The 19,882-nt window shown below is 48.8% G+C and overlaps 1 protein-coding gene across 5 annotated transcripts in view; it reads left to right on the top strand.

Annotated features, from left to right (window-relative positions):
- Nucleotides 1–5,253: 5,253 nt before the first annotated feature.
- Nucleotides 5,254–19,882, top strand: part of MYO5B (myosin VB) — a 144,551-nt gene continuing 129,922 nt past the window's right edge. For all 5 annotated transcript variants that reach the window (XR_004354496.1, XM_032675593.1, XM_032675595.1 and 2 more), the window contains exon 1: nucleotides 5,254–5,376. Coding sequence is in view for 4 of the 5 variants with exons in the window: in XM_032675593.1 (XP_032531484.1) it covers nucleotides 5,350–5,376 (27 nt within the window). In the remaining variant the exon portion in view is untranslated. The remainder of the gene's footprint in view (nucleotides 5,377–19,882) is intronic.

Here is a 19,882-nt window from a genome sequence, read left to right on the forward strand (position 1 = left end):
AGTTGCAGAATCTTTTTTTTTTTTATATCTAGATAGAACGTACTTGGTGACTCAGTTTTAGTTGTTAAATATAAAACTATGAATCTCTTTTACTGTGGGATGGACAGTAAAGAGCTGATATTCTTTTCCATAAACTCTGATGGCTGTTGAATGATCTGTGGAATACCAGAGCCCAAAGCTAGTCTGTGAGTCCTCTGCTTGTGCAGAATTAATTGTGCAGGGCTGAAGTTATTATTTTCTTGTTATTTTCTATCACTTTCGTGGCAAGTCTGCCTCTTTGGGTTCCTTGGATTGTCACCAACACCATAGTCTGAACACATGGAATGGGGGGCCAGAGCACCAACAACATTTTAGGATGGAGCAACAAAAGAAATGACTGGATGTCAGCAGGGGAGGGTTGGGAGGGTTTTGGCAGTGGAGAGCAGGGACACCTCCTCTCTGCCTTCTCAGCTGCCCATGTCAAAGGCCAGATTGCCCTGTGTGCAGAGGAGCAGGGGGTGACACGAGGAGGATGGGTGGGAGCAATCCATCTTCTCCCCATGCCATTGCCCTCAACCAGCTCCTTCCTGTGTATTCAATTAGATTTCCCTCAGTCCTTTGCAGAGGAGGGAGGTGAAGAATCCATTTAAAACCTCATATCCTTTCTTGCTCGTAGACTTTGTGGCATCTGGAAATGTTTCATATTATTTCTTTCATTTTTCCCCTTTTGTCTTTGCTGCTGCTTATCTGCAGCTGTTTCTCTCTCCTTCAGCTTTTCGTCTTCTCCTCTCTTTGCTCCAGCCCCTGCTTCTCCACCCTTTTCTTCTTCCATCCATCTCTAACCACTTTCTCTACCCTTTTTGTCCTCCCTACCTTCCTTTTCAATGTTTGTTTCCCAGTTGGCAAATACCAGGACTTTTGTGTTTTTGTTTTGTGGGAGCATGAATGGATGCACAGAGGAGCTGATAAATGGCTCGGATCAGAGCCCAGGAGCCCCAGCTCCCAGACATCTCAGAACAAATCACGAATAAGCAGCCTGTGAAGTCGTCTCATCTTGGTTTAAGGCAGAAACTGAGTTCACAAATTTTTTTTTTTTTTTTTCTGCAGAGAAAAAGGCCAGGTAGAGATGTATTAATCTGAAACAGTATCAGTGATCCTTGAACAACCCAGCTAATTCTGGGTGTAAATGGTGGAAGAACCTGGCCCTGCTGAGGGGAAAAGGAGTGTGGTGGGATTTTATCCTTGCTTACAGACAAAACATCTCAGAGAGGAGCATCCTGAGTCAGCAGATGGAAGAGGGACAAGTCCACTGGCTGTTACCATCCAGGCAGGTGACCAGACAGAACAGAGCAAAGCCTCTTCATGTCTTATTCCTTGAATCCAGACAGGGTTTGTGTCTTACAGATACTGAGAAGGGAAACCTCCAAGGAAGGGAAAGGTTGCAGACTGGGAGAGGTCAGTTGTTAGTTGGGATGTTGAGCCCCTTCACGGTGCTTTTCAACAACCATTTCCAAAACCATACAGGGGATTTCAGAGCTGCTCCTCCCGTTTTGCTGGTAGGAAAGGTCATCCCAGATAATGGAAATAGTTTCATCAGCCCAGAGAGCTGAGGTAGTCATAGGTCTGTCCTCTCTCTGCTGGGTCAAATTGGCAGAATGATTAAGAGATTAATTTCCTGGTCTGCCACAGACTCCAGGAGTGGCCCTGTGCAAGCAATGTAGATTTTTCTTTACTACTGTGACCTCTCTTTGAAAAATGGAGATAATAGCACATTCAGAATTCCAGGATTAATTAAAGCGTGTTATTAAAGGCTGTGACATTTGTTGGGTACATATGCAATATGAGAGAGAAAAAAAATATCACATTGTTGAGCTTGGTGAATTTGAACCATCCAGAACAGTAATAAGTTTCTTTTTTTAATAAAATAATAACTCAGAAGAGGTGGTCAGAGCTATCAAACATTTATAGAGTGTCTGAGCTCCTGCTCCTGGAGGCAAAATTCCTCTGCAGCGAACATGAGGTCTGCACAAAATTAAAAGATCAGACTGGAAGAAGTTTGCCTTCAGCAGGAGTGAATTCCCATGGGATAACGGGCAACTAAGCTCTTCTGAGAGAAAACTGGTGGTGGATGAACATGCTGCTGGGGCTGAATCCTTTGCTGCCAAGTGCTTTGTAGAATTCAGGTTGGTCCAGAAGAGCAGGTGAGGCTGGGTGGGTCAGCAGATGCCTTGAGAGGCACCTTCTCGCAGCCCCTAACAGTCAGATGCAGCAAGAATGGTATTCTCTGCCAAGACTGAAGAGTCTCCTGAAGAGTCTCCTCGATTCTATGGATTTCCCTCTTCTTTCAGTTCTTTTGATATCCCTGCAGTAAACTGGGCAAATAGGGCACTGAGTAGCACGTGCTTCAAAGCATGGTGGTGCCTTTGCCTCCCTCGGGCCAGCGCTCACGTTACATTTGTGACTTACAGATCACCAGGCAATAACTGAGTAAAAACGGATCTGGAATTGTGGCTTGCAGGTCCCAGGAACCTCAGGAGCGTTAGCTACTGCTCATGAGTGTGGTATTTCCTGCCTGAGTGAGCAATCCCAAAGCCAAACCATCTATTAAACCGAGAGCGCAGGGACAGCGCTGGTGAGGGAAGCAGCCTGGACCACGGCTGGGTGAGCTCTCCCTCCACCAGGGCTCTGAGCCACACAGAGACAAAACCACTGGCATTTAAAAACCTGGCAGTTACAGCCTCTTCATTTATGCAGGTACTAGAGCCTTGCAAAATATTCTTCCCTGTATTTTCTAATTAAAGTTTCGACACTGACAGAGGAAGAGCAGCGTGGGTGATTTGCCTGTCCCTGATCCATCATCCCAGACCCACTCCAAGGCCTGAACCTACAGCCCTTGCCAAGGCTGTCAGACTTTTCTACACTCACCCATCTGCTCACAAGGGCTTTTGTCCTGACCCCAGGGCTCTCCATGGTGATGTTTTTGGTCATGCAGAGACGTTGAGCTGTGGAGTGGTTCCTAGTACCCCATGGCATGGTATTGGCTTGGTCCCTGCTCCGGGGGCTGGGCTGCAGGGCTTTGGACAGAATCAATTTTGTTTGCAGGAAAATCCCTCCTTGTTAATTATTCATTGCTTTAACACCTGGAATAAGTTTTCATTACTTTAACTCAGGTAGGAGCAGTTGTTGCAGAAACAGCCAGTGCAGCAATGCCTAGGGTATGGTGACACTGCCAGACCCAGCTCTCTCACATGGTGACTTATGTGTGGCCCAGGAGGAAGGAAGTCCAGATTTGAGGTCTTTAGGGCAGCTTTGCAAAAATTCAGGACCTGGCATTGTCTTTAGGAACAGTCAACTCCGTCCTGGTGACATTTGGAGCTGTCAGAATTGATGCCCCCCACTGCCCTGTACTGTCATCTGTCCGTCCATCCATCTGTCCCTGGGGTCTCCATGTGTCATTGCAACACAGAGACAAGGCTGGGACCTTAAAATAAAGTCCAGCATCTTGTACTTGCAAGGAACCCACTGGCTCTGCTTAGAGGGGAAAAAACCTAGTATTTGGTTCATTTTCACCTCTAAATGCCTTCAGTGTAAATGCCAGAGGGGATACCATAAAATGCTATTTAAGAGCCAGTGCTTCTTAAATATGATCAACACAAGTTTTGATTCCCAGACAAAAATAATCTATCTCCTGGATGAGACAACGTCCAGCAACTCAGCATTTAGGATGTACTTCAGGGATTTTGTGTGCATTTTGGTGGGTTTAGTTTCTGGCTTTAATTAAAATTTTAGATTAATGGAGAATCACACAAGGCACCAGCTGGTATTTCATGGGAACTGCTGTGCTTTGCCTCTGGGCTATCACTGCTACCCCAGCTTCACTGAGCTTTGCTTCTGCTTGCACTGGTGCTCCACGTTTTGTTTCCACAGCTGATTTAGTGAAAGGAGAGGAACAAGTTTTGTTTGCCTGACAAAGCTCTCTTGGAGGCTTTACAGAGATTACACTGTCAAATTTTCCCAGGGTAATTTCCAGCCGTGGTGCAGCTTTTTCTCCCCCTCTTTCCTCCTTCCCAAACTTCCCCCAGAGCCACCTGCAATTTATTTGGATTCATCAAAGACATCAGAGCTGGAAAAGAAAGGTATCTGCGATGCCGGCTATCCTCCCACCCAATCTCTGCCAGGCTCTGAGGTGGAAAAGGGAAAAGACTCCAAAGGGGGGAATTTCACCCCCCAAGGGGTGAGGAGCAGAGGGTAAGATGCCACCAGCAGTGGCTTTAAAGAAAGGCTGAGGGTGCTCTGTGAGCAGCACAGCCCGAAACCACGGGAGGAGGGATCCCAGCGACGGAGCAAACAACTGTGACAGAGAACAGGATCCGCTGGGGGTGTTTTCTGCCTGCTTAGTTAATATGCAAAATGCCTTGAATGATAAAGAATGGCAATAGTGATTAATTAGGAGCACTCTGCATTTGCATCATCCTTCCCGGGCTCTGAAAGTGCCTTATAAGCACGAACCGAAGCACAGGGTGCTCCCGTGGGATGGAGGGAGGCAGCATGGCCACGGATTGACAGGCTGGGATCAATTTTTGGCAGTTGCTGCCGAAGTAACAATTCCTTCAGTGTAAGAGTGTCACACAAGCAGTGTCCAGGAGCCGCGTTGGTGGTGGGACCCCAAACCCACCTCCAGGCAGGAGAAGGCAGAGAAAAACCTATACCTGCCACGTTTCTTGAATGGATTTTCAGCGGGTTCATGAGGGCAACGCTCTCGTCCCAGGGAACAGGTGTGTCCTGGCAAAGGACACCCCAGTAACGCCACTCCTCGCACCCCAAAATGTGGGAGATCCCCATGGTGAGGATGGGAGACCTCCAAACCACCGAAGGTCATCGCACTGGGGCTCAGTTACTCTTCTTCTGTGAGAAAGGAAGATGAATAAAAGGGGGGGAAAAACCCCAAACCCAGCACCAACCCACGGTGCCGGGGGGGTCCCTACCCCTGTCTGGGGACCGGAGCCGGGCGGGATGCTGAGGACCGCCGGGGAAGGAAAAAAATATTTATTAAAAAGGGCTTTAAAAAGATAAATAAATTAATAATAAAATCCGAGGCGAAGCGAACCGAAAGGAGCCGAGCCGAGCCGCCCCATACCTGAGCGGGGCGCGGCGGAGGCGGAGCGGTGCTGCCTCCTCCTTCCTCTCCCCCCCACCCCCTCCTCCTCCTCCTCCTGCCGCCGCTCCCTTCCCTTCCCGTCCCCGCACCCCGGCCGGCCGCGGCGGGTGTAAAGGTCGGTGCGTCCGTGTGTCCGTCTGTCCGGCTGTCGGTCCGTCCGCCCGCCCGCCCGCCGCCCCCATGCTCCGCGCTTAGCGCTGCCGGCCCCAGCCATGTCCACCGTGCAGCTCTACACCAAGGTGAGCGGGGAGGGGTCTCTGTGCACGCCTGTGTTTTCCTGGGATCCCGGGCAGGGGGCTGTTTACCCGGTCCTGGAGGGGCCCCGCAACTTTCCCCGCACCCGCCGGGACGGCGCCCGCACGTGCGCGGGATGCGGAGGGGGCACCCCCCGCACCCCCACGGGGGTCCTCGTCCCCTCCCGGTCCCCTCCCGGTGCCCCGCGGTTTCACCCACCCGGGTTCTCTGCAGCAAAGGGTGAACTTCGCCCGTGGGTCGAGGTGGTGGCGGCGGCTTCGCCCTCCGTGCGGTCCGTCACCTGCGCGGATAAAACACTCTCAGCCTCCCCAAATCCTCCTGTAACAATTCCTGTTCCCCCCGCCCCTCCAACCCCCCGTATTCCTAACCACGGGGGGTGGAAGGAGAGGAAGACGCAGTCCGTAGAAGTGTCTTAACTCACCGAAGCGCTCCCGGGGCGCCGGGTTTCCAGAGTCCTTTTTTGTTCCGCAACTCCTGGATGTGATCCCTTGGCAGGGGTGTAATGGGACGCACCCGCTTCCTCATGGCAGCCGGGGAAGGTGACATGGCTGGTGGCCTGGCTGGGCGCTGTGCTTCAGAGGGACACCCAGAATTGCTCCTAAAAAGCGATCGTTGTGGTTAATGGGAGGCTCAGGTGCTGCTTTTTTAAGCAAAGCCTGGGATCTAGAAAAGATATCGCTGGGGTTTTCCGTATTTTTTTTTTTAATTTTATTTTTATTTTATGCCTGTGGGATACTTGGGTATTCCCTGTCCGTGGCCAAACTGGGCCGTGGATGCATCCCACGCAGTTCGGGGCTTTCCGCCCCTGTTCCCAGCGAGAGGTCTGTGTCTGGAGAGATCTTTGCTGATTGACTTGTCCCGATGAAAGAGCTCCTCGCACGCAGCGGGAGATCTGCCCGGTACGGAGCGAGAGCGGATACGGAGCGAGCCCTCTCCCTGTGCTCTGCATTTTCTCGAGGCTCCCCGGGAGTGCTGCGGGCAGCCGGGATCTAGGGAATGTGCTCTGTAAAAGCCATCAATAACATTAGTCAGGGGCTCATCAGGAAGAGTGCTTGGCTTCAGAATGGGTTTTGCTGAAAGACTGTAGAGTGCCAGCATCATGTATTGTAATAATGAGAATTTTAGTGTTTTAAACTCGTCCTGTGACCGTGGTCAGCATGGAGATGCTGCCAGATTGCCAATCAACCCTCTCAAGGAAGCACTTTTTGTCTCTGTGCTTAACTGGTCTCCCGGGCTTAACTTTGTTGCAGATTTCTGCTTCTTGTAACTCATTTTGCGAACAGCTTTTATGTAACGTTGGGGGTTGCCACTTTTTTTTTTTTTTTTTTTTGGATGTTGCTATCAAATGGATGGAGGATGAATTGTGGTTCTGGCGGCCCCTCCTTTGAACCTGTGAGAATTGCAGAAGCCCCGCTGGACTGAGCAGGGCTGTCCGTGAGCGGGCTGCCCTCCATCCTTCTAGGGAGCACTTTAAAAGCAGAGTCTCAGGTTTGGAAAAGCTTTTTCCCTTGGAAAATGCGAAAGGGAGCAGAAATAAAGCTGTGGCTAAACTGCTCTGACCGCAGCATCTCTTTGGATGAGTGCATGGATGTGATAGAGCCAGCCTCCCTCCTCCCCAGGGATGCTTCCCAAGTGCTGTGGTATCCCTGGTCTGTGAGCTGGTTAAAACTACCTGGTCAATTGATTCTTAACTTGATGATCAGCTAATTAACCAGTGTTGTCTTTTTATGCTGGCTTGGTTTGGTTTATATTCCTGTTGGTCTGTTGAACAAGGTGTAAGATGCCTCCTGGGGTATTACTTGGGATCTTGTTACTGTGTAGGGACTTTTCCCCTTGGGAAGTGGTGGGGATTTGGTGACCACCTGTGTGTGTTGTAAATTTTAGGTTTATTTTTAACAAAAACAAAGATTCTCGGTGAGAGCAGGTGTCTCAGCACTGGCTGTTCTGCAGGTGCCTGTCTGTTTTGCAGCAATATTTTAGGGATGCAGCTACATTTTAGGGATGTTTTGGTAGGTGGTGTGGGCCACGGGTGATGCCTTGAACCCACAAAGGGTCATCTGTGCAGCTGAGTCACGGTGAAATTTAGGACTGTCCCGCTGGGTTGTCTGCTGCATGGGGCCTCTGTGCCAGCTCCGGGCTTTGAAGCAGCAGGAAAATGTTTCCTGTGACTTTGAGAACACAGGGAAAAAAAAAAAAGAGCAAAGAAGGCTTAAAAGTCACAACAAACTCAACAGCCTTGAGATGCTGAGCCTGGTGGTGGTTGCTGCCAGAGGTCCCTGAGACGAGAGGGATCATTAAGGAGGGTCCTGGTTCTTGCTTGCACATCACCTCTGTGCAGGAGGTGACTTTCCAAGTGCTCCAAGAGGTGGGGCCTCCTGGATTGCCTTGTTGGCAGGGTGGGGATGTGGCGTTTTGAGGGAGGATGCAGAAGGAGGGGAAGGCGGATGCTGTGGCTGGAATCAATAGTGTCTTGCTAAGAGCCGATCGATCCGACGTATGGTGTTGCATTAGCACAGCCACAACACTACCTCCCTTGGAGTTCTTCCTCCTCAAGCTGGAACCAGGATGAGAGAAACTGCTGGAGAGCCACTTTGGAGTGTCCAAGTGGGACTTCTCCGGTTTTCCCACCACTCCTTCTTACTGGACTGCAATGGGAGCTGATGTGTATTGAGTAGAGAGCCCTTAACTTCCACGTGATGCTTGCAGAAGACTTTCTGGGATGTTGTGTGGACATGTAGCAGTTTCTTGGTGAAAAAATTCATCATCATGTTGGTGAATTTGGTGTGTCAGACTGGGCACTGCCCTGAGGAGCATTTTAAACTGGAGAGGAACCCATCCTCGAAACACCAGCAGCTCCAAGTTGCTGGTGGAGGCCCTCTCCATCTGATATCTCCCCCTGCCCCTTTAAGATCAGGGCTGACTGGTGTTTAATAGCCCCCATCAAACAAGATAATTAATAGCTGTGCCTAATTATGAGCATGAGAGTAGTTCCAAAACTGCATCAACCTTAAAGCATGTAGGACTCCACTTGGGTAAATAGTTATGGAGAGACCATTCGAGTACCCTTCTCGCTCCCAGTGCTTTATCCGAGGACTTTGGGGTTTATCTGGCTGTGGATTTTGTTTTGTGGCAGAAGCAAACAGGAGTTTAGTGCATGTCCCAGCAGAAGAGGAGCTGTGTGGCAAAGGGTGTGTACCTGGTCCTGGAGCTGCTGGCACCAGCATGTGCAAGAGGAGTAGGGCAGGTAGTGGCATCCAGGATTCCAGCTGGCAAAAACCTGTTCCAGATGGAAAGTGCTGGAGCCTTGCCCAACCGGTGTATTGCCCATTTCCCCCAAGAAACACCTTTCTAGGGCTGCCTGGGCTGGTCCTGCTCTGCCACGTCCCCGAGGTGCCCAGCTCCAGCACTGCAGACAGAGGGTTTGCTTCTGGGCAGGACAGCTTCTCAAACCCTATTTACCTGCAGCAGGAGGCAAAGGCAGCTCCCTACATGCAGGGTTCTTTCCTTCCTCTCCAGCCAGGGCCCTCCAAAGAGACCTGTTGCTTATGCAGCTAAGCTACAGCCCAGGTAGCTGCAGTCAGTCCAGGTGAACCTGTGCAGGTGCCAGCATTACCCTGTAATGAGGTAACGGGGATGCTCTGCTCCCTGGGCTGGGTGCTGGGCAGGATGGAGGGAGGACATCGCCCACGGAAGGTGCCATCCCCAGCAAAGGATTGATTTGCAGCATTAAAGCAGAAATTAGAGTTGTTTGCATGGCTAGCCTTTGTTACATTGTAAGGCGAAGCTCTTCATGTGACTAAAACAACTATAATTGCTTTGGCTTCTGGGTGTTCTGCTCTCTTAAAGGTGCTTCTTAAAATATGTTAATTGTTCTTTTAAGTATAGCCTCTGAACCTCATGCAAAACAGTGCTTCTGCCAGGAGAGGGAATGAGCTGTGCCCTTCTGCTCCCAGGGTGCTGTGCAGCACAGGATACTCTCTTCGGAAGGTTTGCAAGCTCTGGGTAAATAAGAAACCGGGGTATTTATTTTTTATACTATCTTTTTCCCTCCCATTGTGCAAAGTGACTGTTACTTGCCAAGTATTTTCTCACGGAGGATAGAACTCAATGCATTAAAAAGTCCTCTTCTAATGGCTACTGTTGGGTGTAGAAAATGCTCTGGTTTTCACTTAAAGTTGTATTAAATAAAGTAACTGGAATGAATTGGTGGTTTCTGACCCTGGGGAGAAACTTTTCAAAAGTGAATAAATGCTGCCAGTGTGATCACACACTGACTGAGTCAATGAATTGGCATAAACCTTCTGGCATAAAAAAACTTCTGAAAATGATTTATCCTTCAAGGCTTGGGGAGGATTCATCCTTGGTGTGTGCCTGTGTGCTGGATTGGGGCTGAGCAGCGGCTGGGAAGCGAGAGAAGATTTTCCGTGGATTGTGATGCCTAAAATCTTAGGGAGAAAAGACTCTCCAGGCAGTATTAGATAAAATAGAGAACAGCTCTTTTAATGAAGGCCTTCTGGCCATGGAGTATGAAAGGTGCTTACACTTTTATATCTTTTGCTGATTCTCATATTAATCGGGACATCCAATCCTAAGACCCCTTTTGCCCTGGTACCACTCTCAGAACTGCCCCACTGGAATCCCTCCAATGGTCTTGGACCTTCTATCTTGTTTTTTCTACCATATCTCCTGCTATTCTGGTCTAGGTGCGCATCCCAACAGAATCCAATGGAATGCTCTTGCTAAACATTTATTGCCTTGAAAAAAACTGTTGAAAAGACGGTAAACAGATGGTTAAATGGAAGCTTCAGGAATGTGACACACAAACTGTGAGAAAGTGGTGGTCTAAAGTGAAAGAAAACTAACTACAGCTACATGAAAATCTACAACCCCCCCCCCCCCCAGAGTTTTAAAAATTCTAAATTGTGTAGAGCAAACTTCTGGGAATAAGAGTGGGGAACAGGGCAAGTTTGGGGTTCAGCCCCTGGACATCAACAGGACCTCTGCTGCAGAGCTCCTGAACTGCTGCTGCCATTTCAGCTGCTGTTGGGAAAAGCAGGTTATACTTGAAGGTTTTTGGCTTTTTTTTTCCTCCTGTATTTTGGATTATGAGAACATGTCTGGGTCACTCCACAAAGGGCAGGGACAGCTTGGAGGCCACACTGGGATTTTTATTTAAGGATGAGGCCGCCTCGCTGAAGGAGCCGGGTCTGTCGGCATCCCCGGGCTCCTCCTGATCCTGCCTCATTATGAGCTGCAGTCGCAGAGAGAAAATCATTGAAATGTAAAATATGATTGCTCCAGCCAGCTCTCTGCAGCTGGGGACCGTGCCAAGGGCACGGCCAGCGCCGCAGCAGCTCAGGGGCCTCCTCGGCTTCCCCGGGATGGCACGGGGGTGATGAAGGGAGAGCCAAACCTGGGGTTTAAAGACCCTCCAGTCCACTGTGTCTGAGGCCTTGAGTATAGGCAAGGAAGGTGGGAGATTGTGGCCTCGGGGGCATTTCCCCCTCGGTGGGCATGGGATGGCCCGAGTTCACCCTGTGTCTGGCACTGCGTGGGTGCCCTCCTGGCACCACAGGACACGCTGCTCCAGGGGCTTTGTGCTGCAAAAACAATCCCATTTTCTTTTCTGTTTGTGCAGCTTTTCGTTTCAGTTGTGCAGTTAATAGCCCCTATGCTTGGGTTAGATGAGAGCCACTGAGCCAAGGAACATGGAGCTCAGTGCAGGTGCTGGGGCACAGCCCCAGGAGTGACTCCAGAAGGGATTAATTAGCTTGATTCCAGCTGTATGCCCTCTTGCTGGTTGGTATTAATCAGCCTGCCTATTAAAAAAATTATTTTTAAGAATTACTGCCCTGATACTGTTTTAAGGGTGTGAAATTGGGGCGTGGAAATCCCAGTGGGTGCAAGCCCAAATGGCAGCGATTTGCTGGGTTAACTCCAAGGTGAAGTGTGGAAACCTGGGAGCATCCGTGGGGTCTGGAGCCTCAGGCTTATGCTGGTTCTTATGGGATGGGATGGGATGAATCATTCCTACCCTTTTCTGCACCGAGGAGGGAGTTTAACTGAGGTTATTTGTCACAGGCAGCCTGGCTGCTGTTGAGGAATGTTTTTACAAGGGAGGATTTTTGCTTCGTTATCCTTTTCTGATGCCAGTTACCTAGGCATAGAAAATAATGGCCCTGAACGTGAATTTATACATGTCTTCTGGTGGCCAGGAAAGAAGTCTATGTATGTTTGTGTCCGTACTTTTATACATTATATACATTTTTTTTCTTGAAGCTGATATTAGTTTGCTGTAACGTGGTGCAGTTCTGGGCATGTTGGACTTCCAATTTACACACCACTTAATTTGTAGCTCTGTTCAGAAAAGGAGTCACATACTCTTACTGAGATAGTTGTCCAGCAAGGAATCTATAGGAGTAGCCTAACTTGAGCATGAAGGTGGACTTTGGAGCTTCCAAGTTAGCCAGCAGTGCAATGGTAGCATAGATGAAACCCTGAGCTGGGTGTTTTTGTGCGGTGCTGTTGCCTGATCTTTGACCCTCTGCAAACACAGGCACTTTGTGGTGGTTAAAGGAATATCAGCGTCAACTACAATTCGGGTCAGGAAGATGACCGCTGTTACTGCAGCAAAACCTCAAGCTGTGGCAGACACCTGAAGTGTTTGCAAAACACTTTAGTGAAGAATTTGCTCTTCAGCAAAGCTGAGAAAAATTCCCTGTGAGCTTTCTGCGTCTGGAGCTGGCTGTAAAGCAGTTGCCCTCATATGCCTCTGGCCTGCTGTAAGACACGTCTTGTGGGGTTGGGTTGGGTTTTGGCTTAGTCCAGTCCTTTAAAAATGAGCAGGGACCTGTCCAGAGATGGTGGCAGGGCTGGGAAGGACTGGATTTGGTGGGTGATGGGCTTCATTTGGCCTTCCTCGTCGGAACACTCCTTAATGTGTTGCCTGGGTCACAGTAAACTCATCAGTTTTACTAATGAGACTTGTTAAGGGTTTGGTATTTCTGCTCTTTGCCCCTCCTGTGGTATCCAGAGGGTTTGGAAAAGAGTATCCCTACAGGGAAGAGCCTGCAGCCTGGAAATGTGACTTTATCTCCAGCTGTGCTCTCCTTTCTCCTTGGTTTGTCCATGTCCAAAATCTCTCCAGTTGACTGAAACCTGTGAGTCATGGGAATGGGTTAAACATGTTAAAGTCTGGACTGTAGGACGAGATACAAGCAATGTAGTCTATAAACCCTTACTGTGGGCAATATAAGCCCTTAATTGCAGGTTAGGACTCCAGACTTGTGGCATGATGCAGGATGACCCACATTGCCATTGTCTGCCACGACTTTTGACCAAATCCCATCTGATTTTTAAAAATTTTATAACTTATTTTCTCCTCCACGAGCAGTTTTTTGTAGTACTGACTTTTAGTCTCCTGTGTTTGTCCATGTGAAGCCAGTGGTGCTGCTGGGACCTTCACACCCTGCTCTGGCACTTTCAGCAGATCAACAACAGCACTTGTAAAAGCTCTTGTTGCTGCCCCAACTGTTCATGGTGCAGAGCAGGTTGTAGGATGCCCTGTCCATGTCCTCCTTAATGTACAGGCATTGCCTCTTTCACTTCATGTTCCCTATACTGGCATTGGGGGTGATACCAATGGGGTGACTTTGTGTACTCTGGGTGCTCCAGGTGTTTGGTGCTTACGTGGCACCTCAACAGGAGACATGTGCTGTGTCACAGAATCCCAGGATGGTTTGGGTTGGAAGGGACCTTAAAGGTCATCCAGTCCCATGCCCTGCCATGGGCAGGGACACCTTCCACTAGACCAGGTTGCTCCAAGCCCTGTCCATCCTGGCCTTGGACACTTCTAGGGATGGGGCAGCCACAGCTTCTCTGGGCAACCTGCTTCTCCAGACAACCTTTGCCCACCTGTCCATCCTGACTTTTTTGATGTTCTTCTTGGCTCTCATCCACGAATTTCCATTTGCCACGTGCTTTCAGCTTAACTATTCCTTGAGAACATGCCTTTTCCAAGCTTGGGACTGACCAACCCTTTCAGCTCACGACCACTTCCCATCCTGCTGGACTATGGGCTGCCCCGTGGTGAGCGGATTTGTTTCCCTTGGTGACTCCACACCTCAGGCCCAGCCAATCCAAACCTTCACCCTTCCTGTGAGTCACTGCCCAGCCTCCTTGATGAAAGTGTCACCGAGGTGTGAGGTGCTGGTAGGATGTGCTAACCACCACTTACAGGCAGCACAATGTGTTGTGGGTGAATCACGGCCACCACTTATCAAAATGACACATTACATGTCAGGGATGTGGCTCAGAGAGTCACCTCTCTTCAAAGGAAAGAGACCCTTAATATATTTAAAGATGGGCTTTTTAAAAATCATGAGAATGTCCGGCTTCTTCCGAAAGTCCCACAGGGATGATGATTTTGGGTGGTTCAGGCAAAGCTTCAGCTGCCAAATACCCAAGCGGGCTGGATGGGAGCAGGAAGTGGGGGCTGCTGACATGTGTGTTACCAAATGAGGGTTGTAAATTAATTTTTCTAAAGAAATAAAAATTAAAAAAAATCCGATCCTCGTGCCTGCTGTGGAGCCAGTCCTTGGTGCAACACCCCAAGCGAGCAGAAAGTCGGTGTAAGCACATCCCTGGCAGTGAGTGGCTGCCGAGATGCTGAGGTGATAGAAGCTGTAATTTTCAATCTAATTAAGCTGAGTAACTCCTTGTGGATTTGTGCTTCTTAATTACTGTGAGCTCTGATAACGTGGCTGCTGTGGGCATTGCTGTCTTTCGGGCAGTGAGGGTGATGTCCCCCTGGGGTGGAGGAGTGGTACCCACTGAGTGCTTAGGGGGTGGTGTGGGGCTCAGCCACGGACACCCAATCTCCTGGTGGGGTGGGGCTGGAGAGCTGGAAGTGGCTTTCACGTGGCAGTGCTGGACTACTGTGATCTTGGATTGGTCCCCCACCTCCTGGTGTCCTGTTTGGGGAACAAGTTGTAGGAGAAGGGAGCTCTGCTCCAGAGCTACACAGACCTAGGTGGGAGGTAGATGTGGGAATACTGGTGTGGGAATACTCGTGTGGCTCTCACCAGCCTTTCTGTAGCTGGTGCCTGCTTTCACCACCACGTTTGGTGGTAAGAAATAAAATAATGAAGGCAATGGAAGACCAAGTGCCATCATCCAGTGCTTGGTCGGCGCCTTGTGTCACCGTGCTGTCCCCTTGCCTTCCTACCTCACCCGGCCTGGGAATAAATCACTTCTTTGCTTGGATAGATTGTGGACACCTGTACTCCCATCTTGTGGTTAATGGTACCATTAAGGCATGTTTTGGCTGAAGCAAGACTTTCAACAGCACTAAAAAGCTCTTCTGGAAGCCAGGTTTGCATGAGGTGTGAACATCTCACCTGGGGGCAGGTGGAGAGCTGCCCTCAGGGGTGTCTGCAGGGACTCCCCTACTCTGAATACTGGGGTTTTCTCACAATAGCTTTCAGGGGACAGAGGTCCCAGGGTGCTGGACCTGCCCTTGGCTCTCCTATAGCATGTGTTTTATGGCCCTGGGCATTATAAATACACTATCCAGAGAGATAAGAAGCTCGTGTTTTGCTCCTGTAAACCCTTGGTATACCAGCTTTCAAATCTGTTGCTCTCCTTTCCTTTCTGCTTATTCTCTTTTTTTGCTTTTTCTTCCTAAAGCCTTTGTTTTTGTTTTCACCCTGCCTCAGCATGGAGATAACTTGTTCCTCCCTGTGCAGGGTGGCGAGAGGAATGCTTCTGCTTCGTCTGCCCTGTCGTGGAGGATGGAGGCAGAGCTCTTAAATAAAACGCTTCATTTAAAAATAGACAAAAAGGAAGAAGGAAGGAAGGAAGGAGAAAAATCTAGGCGTCTTAAGCGTGCAAAATCTCAATTCTAGAAAATACTGATGCTCAGGGTTAAAGGGCTGATGCTTTGGGTGCAACCAGTGGCAGGAATGGGGCTGTGGATTTCAGCCTCGGGGCAAGCCAGCCCTGCTCCTGCTCATCGGGAGCTGCTTTGAAGCCTCGTGTGCTCTTGCCATGCCAAAATAAACTCGGGAGTCAGGCTGTCAGAGCTGATCTTCGTCTTTTGCTCTGCCCTCCCCGCTGCTGTTCCGGGGAGTGGTGTCTGTGCTCGCACCCCTTGTTTCAGGAGGTCCCTCCCAGGCGTGGGGACCATCCCCTGTGATGCCAGCTGGGCAGGGGTAGTGCTTTGAGAAGCCTGAGCTGCCCATTTGCTTGACTGTCAGGGTGGGTCTGAATCATCTTTAGTCACGAAACCTGCTTGAATTTCCCTTTCAGCAGGCAACACTCTGTGCAGGAGAAGATGGGATGGCTGAGGCAGCTCAGGCTGTGCAACTCTTGAGTCCCCAAAAAATGAGCTGCCAGCAGACTTTTCCTCCCCAGGCACTGCTCTGCCCAAAACAGAGGTTTGCATCCCAGAGAAATCCAGCATCGGGCAGAAAAAACAGTGTTCTCACCCAAATGGAACCTCCCTTTATCCAAAGGTAGAAAGAGTGCGGTGCAGAAATCCATATTTAAAAAAAACCAACAGGCTATTCATACAGAACAGACTATTCTGTTTGGCAATGCCAGAAAGTCTGTAGACTCTCAAAAAAAATTTTTTTTTTAAATGATTTTTTTTTTGTGTGTGTGTAAAAGGATGCTGTCTCCTGCCAGTCTTTGCTCTGGTACAAAGTTTCAGCCCTGGAAGGTCGCGTGAGGTAAATCAGCAGAATGCAAACCCTGCTGTTACTGACTAAACTTTGCCCGGATCTCATCTAATCACCAACCTGACAAGTATTTAAGAGCTCCAGCTCTTTTCCTGTGAGAAGGGAGTTCAGTCCCAGCTCTAGTCCCTGGAGCAGCACTTGTCCCAGCTGAGCATCCTTACAGAGCCCTGGCATCCTTTTGCTCCAAAGGGTGATATGTTTGCCTGAGTGATTCCTTGCTGTTATATCCCAACTTTAAATGGTATTTTCTTTTTTTTTTTTTTTCAGTAGCAGGTTTGCTGGTTTTTTCCCTTTTTTAGTTTCAGATTATTCTGCTTTAATATTTAATAATTTACAACATATTACCCAAATTTAGGCTGTCATTTATCTGCAGCAGCGTGGTTTTTTGATTTCCCTGTGTGAAGAGAAGACTGGATGTTGTGGCTGATAGAAAATCCCTGTGATATTAGTGTGCAGAAGTGTTTTAACCATTGGACTACACAGCTCATAACTAGTGGGGTTTCACTCTTCTGGCATCTCTGAAGGCAGTTTCTTGTTTCTCTGCATTCAGTACCAAAGGCTGAACATCTCTAAAGGAAAAACCTTCCAACAAAACAATATAATTTACCTCAGTAATACTTTGGGGACAATCTGTTGGCGGCTATTTTATCCAGCGTGCCATCTCTCGGCTTATAACCCTCTTTGATGTGGCTCATTCAGGGGAAAAATGGCATTACACACTACCTCAATCACTCAGATGTCAGAGAGGATATCGCGTTTGACTAATCGGGGGAAATTTGGGAAGATTTAGTAATGCCAGGAGACATGACCCACTTCCAGTTAAACGCTTTTCAGACAATAGAGATTGTGCTAAGTGGTGGGGGAGGGAGTAGCGTTCACAGGGTAGGAATAATTAATAATTCTTCGTAATTTTACGTTTACTGTGCTGACCCTTTCCCAGGTTCCGGATGGGCTTGCTTTCTTTTTCCGTTTCCCTTTTTTTTAGAATAAGAAAAAACTGGTGCTAACTGGTTTTCAGCAGATGTGTGTTACCTGGAGATGTCCGTCCCGGGGCTGTACCTGTACCTGTACCTTTCCTCTTTGGATGTGGCTGATGGATGCTGGGATGTGGCCTTTGTGGGTGGCTGTTTGGGATGGAGGGTGTTGAGAGCTGTGGCGCAGCTGTTGGTGACCAATGTTGGCTGGGGATGGGGAACCTGGTGTGGGGGTTTGCCAGCTCAGAAGGTGTCCACCTGATGATGTGCATCTTAAGTACATAAAGATTAAAGAATATTAATCCATAAAACCAGCTTTCAGTGCTTTCTTCATACCACAAACCACCTATGTAGCACATTCCTGTTCCTGTGAGCTTCTGGCCAAAACAGCAACAGAAATTGCAGAGGTGTAGCACTGTGATGTTGTAAAAGTGTGAGAAAGCCAAACCTTGATGCTTAGGTTTGTAGTATATAAACCTCTCCTTCAAAGACAACAAAAGAGAATGTTCCTTAAGAGGTAACTCCATAATTTTCAGCGGTGCAAGTTCTGTCAGGCAACTCGTGGCTGTTGCTTTGCGCAAGGTTTTATCTTTGCAGCCATGTGAGCTGAGCAAAAGCAACTTACTCTGCCTAAAGCTTATTAAACCCCTTATTAAAAATAGTTCTGTAATCCTTCCGGAGTACAGCAGCAACACTTCTGCCTTAATTTCATATTGCAGCTAAACTCTGGCAGTATCTTGCAGTTTGCTGGTGCTGGTGAGAATGTCCAATGTGATGGGGCAATGTCAGAGCCCACCTGAAAATGGGAAGAGGAGCTGTGCTGCATGGGCAGCCTTTTGGGGGAAAAACTCCTGTGCTGGAACTGCTCCTGGCTTCTGGAAGGGGGTCCAAGTTTTCAACCATTTGTTGTGATTTTTGAAACCGAGCTTTTGAGCGATCATTCAGGTTTAGGTGGTTTTTAATGCTCTGGTTTTGCCTGTGGCCATGGGCTCAGTTGCTCTTTTTCCACAGTGTAAAATCAGCTCTTGTTTTCTAAGTAGTTCCCCAAATTCTGTCCTTTGAAAAGCCACGTTACAGTAAGCTTTTAGTATCTTTACCAAGGAAATTAACACCTTCCTTGGGTTAAAGTCTCGTTTCTTCTGCCTTCGAGCTTCGATGTCAGTAGGCTGACATTTTTGGCTGCATCTCTGTTGATAAATTCTGCTTTTACATGCAGTTACAGACACAGCTGGAAGATACGTAGCCCTGACGCTTGTCTAGATAGATTAATTTCCTTTGCACACCTCTGGGTGTTTGGTGAATTGGTCACTGGGGGCTCTGAACTCCAAATGATCCTTGTGTCCCCAGAGTGACTCGAGAGGAGCTTCTGAAGCAGTAGCAGTGGATGTTGAAGCCCTGATGGATTGAAGTCATGTGTGATGCTGACAGCATATGTGATCTTTGGGTGACTCAGGAGTGATGGTACCTGGCTGGGCAGGAAGGTGGTCTCGCTCATGCCTCTCTTCTCTCTCTCTCTCATGTGCTTGGGAAGAGCTAAAATATATCTGGGGTCTGGACAAACCTGTCCTGGAGTCAGGCTAAACTTCAGTGTAGTTAATTTACCTGGAAAGGGAAGGAGGTGTTTTGGAAGGACTTGGCTCCATTCCTCACCCAAAACACATGTAATTTTTCAAGTCAGGGCAGAGCAAAATACAGAGGCCGAGGCCTGAGACAGCCAGCCCAGCAGCTCAATGTGCTGCAGATGTGTGCAGATTTGAACCAGGGCTCATAATTGGAAAGATGAAGAGCTTTTGAAGTACCCCAGGTGATGGAAGAGGCCCCAACTGCATCTGCCTCACCTGCTTTAACCCCACAATCAGCACTGACCCTTGTCTCTCACAGGCTTTGTGCATAATTTATGTCTGATTTGAAAGCTGGCTGCTGTGTTAACACAGTTGTCCATGAGTGAGGCTTGGAGGAGTCTCCTGGGAGCTGCAGCGCCCATCCACAGGGTTCATGTTGGATCGCTGAGATGCATTAAAGATGTTTAAGTTGTTTTATGGAAGCAGACCAGTTAAAAATGGAGACATGGCTTTTTTCACCTTTTGTTTCAAGGCAGAGCTTAAGGAAACCTGAAGCCACCAGAGGAGCATGTGTGGATCTTGTGCCCTGGTAATAAACCAGCGTTAAGGGGTGGATGGGGCCTCCTTCATCCCACAAACTCTTGACTGCACTAAATGTGGGCGTGAAAATACAGTAGTGGCCTTTAGCCACTAAACAAATCAGCTGTTTGTGGGGCTGAAGTGACACCTGAAATCTAGATGGGTCTCTTCAGGATTCATGTGTTGCTTCAGTAACCAAACTGCTGGTGCTGGTGGTGATGCCCTGGAGCTGCGTCCTGTGTTGTCCTTCCCACGAGGCACGAGCCTGTGAGGATGCCCTGAGCCCCCCCAGACTGGGGAGGCCTGAGCTCCCCTGTACAGGGTGAGCAGCTGCTGAACTCTCTGCTTGTGTTGAACATCCCTTCCACGTACTCACAAAACTCCCCATTTTGGGGGGTTTAAGCCTTTTCTGGGGATGTCTCTCGCACTTTATTTCTGCAGACTGAGCGTGTGACTTTGGGGATAAATTTACTGTGGTGATAAAGCACACATTAGGAGGGATAATGATATTAACTGTGGCAGTCTGTCTTGCTGCCAGAGCATCCTCTATATTTTTATGTCTTGCGATGAGGAGAGATTTGTGGCTTATTTCCCCCAGTGTCAGTGCAAAACGAGATGTGGGCTTTCTCCCGTGCA

The sequence above is a fragment of the Chiroxiphia lanceolata genome, chromosome Z, assembly GCF_009829145.1.
Source record: "Chiroxiphia lanceolata isolate bChiLan1 chromosome Z, bChiLan1.pri, whole genome shotgun sequence".
In the NCBI taxonomy this organism is placed as follows: Eukaryota; Metazoa; Chordata; class Aves; order Passeriformes; family Pipridae; genus Chiroxiphia; species Chiroxiphia lanceolata.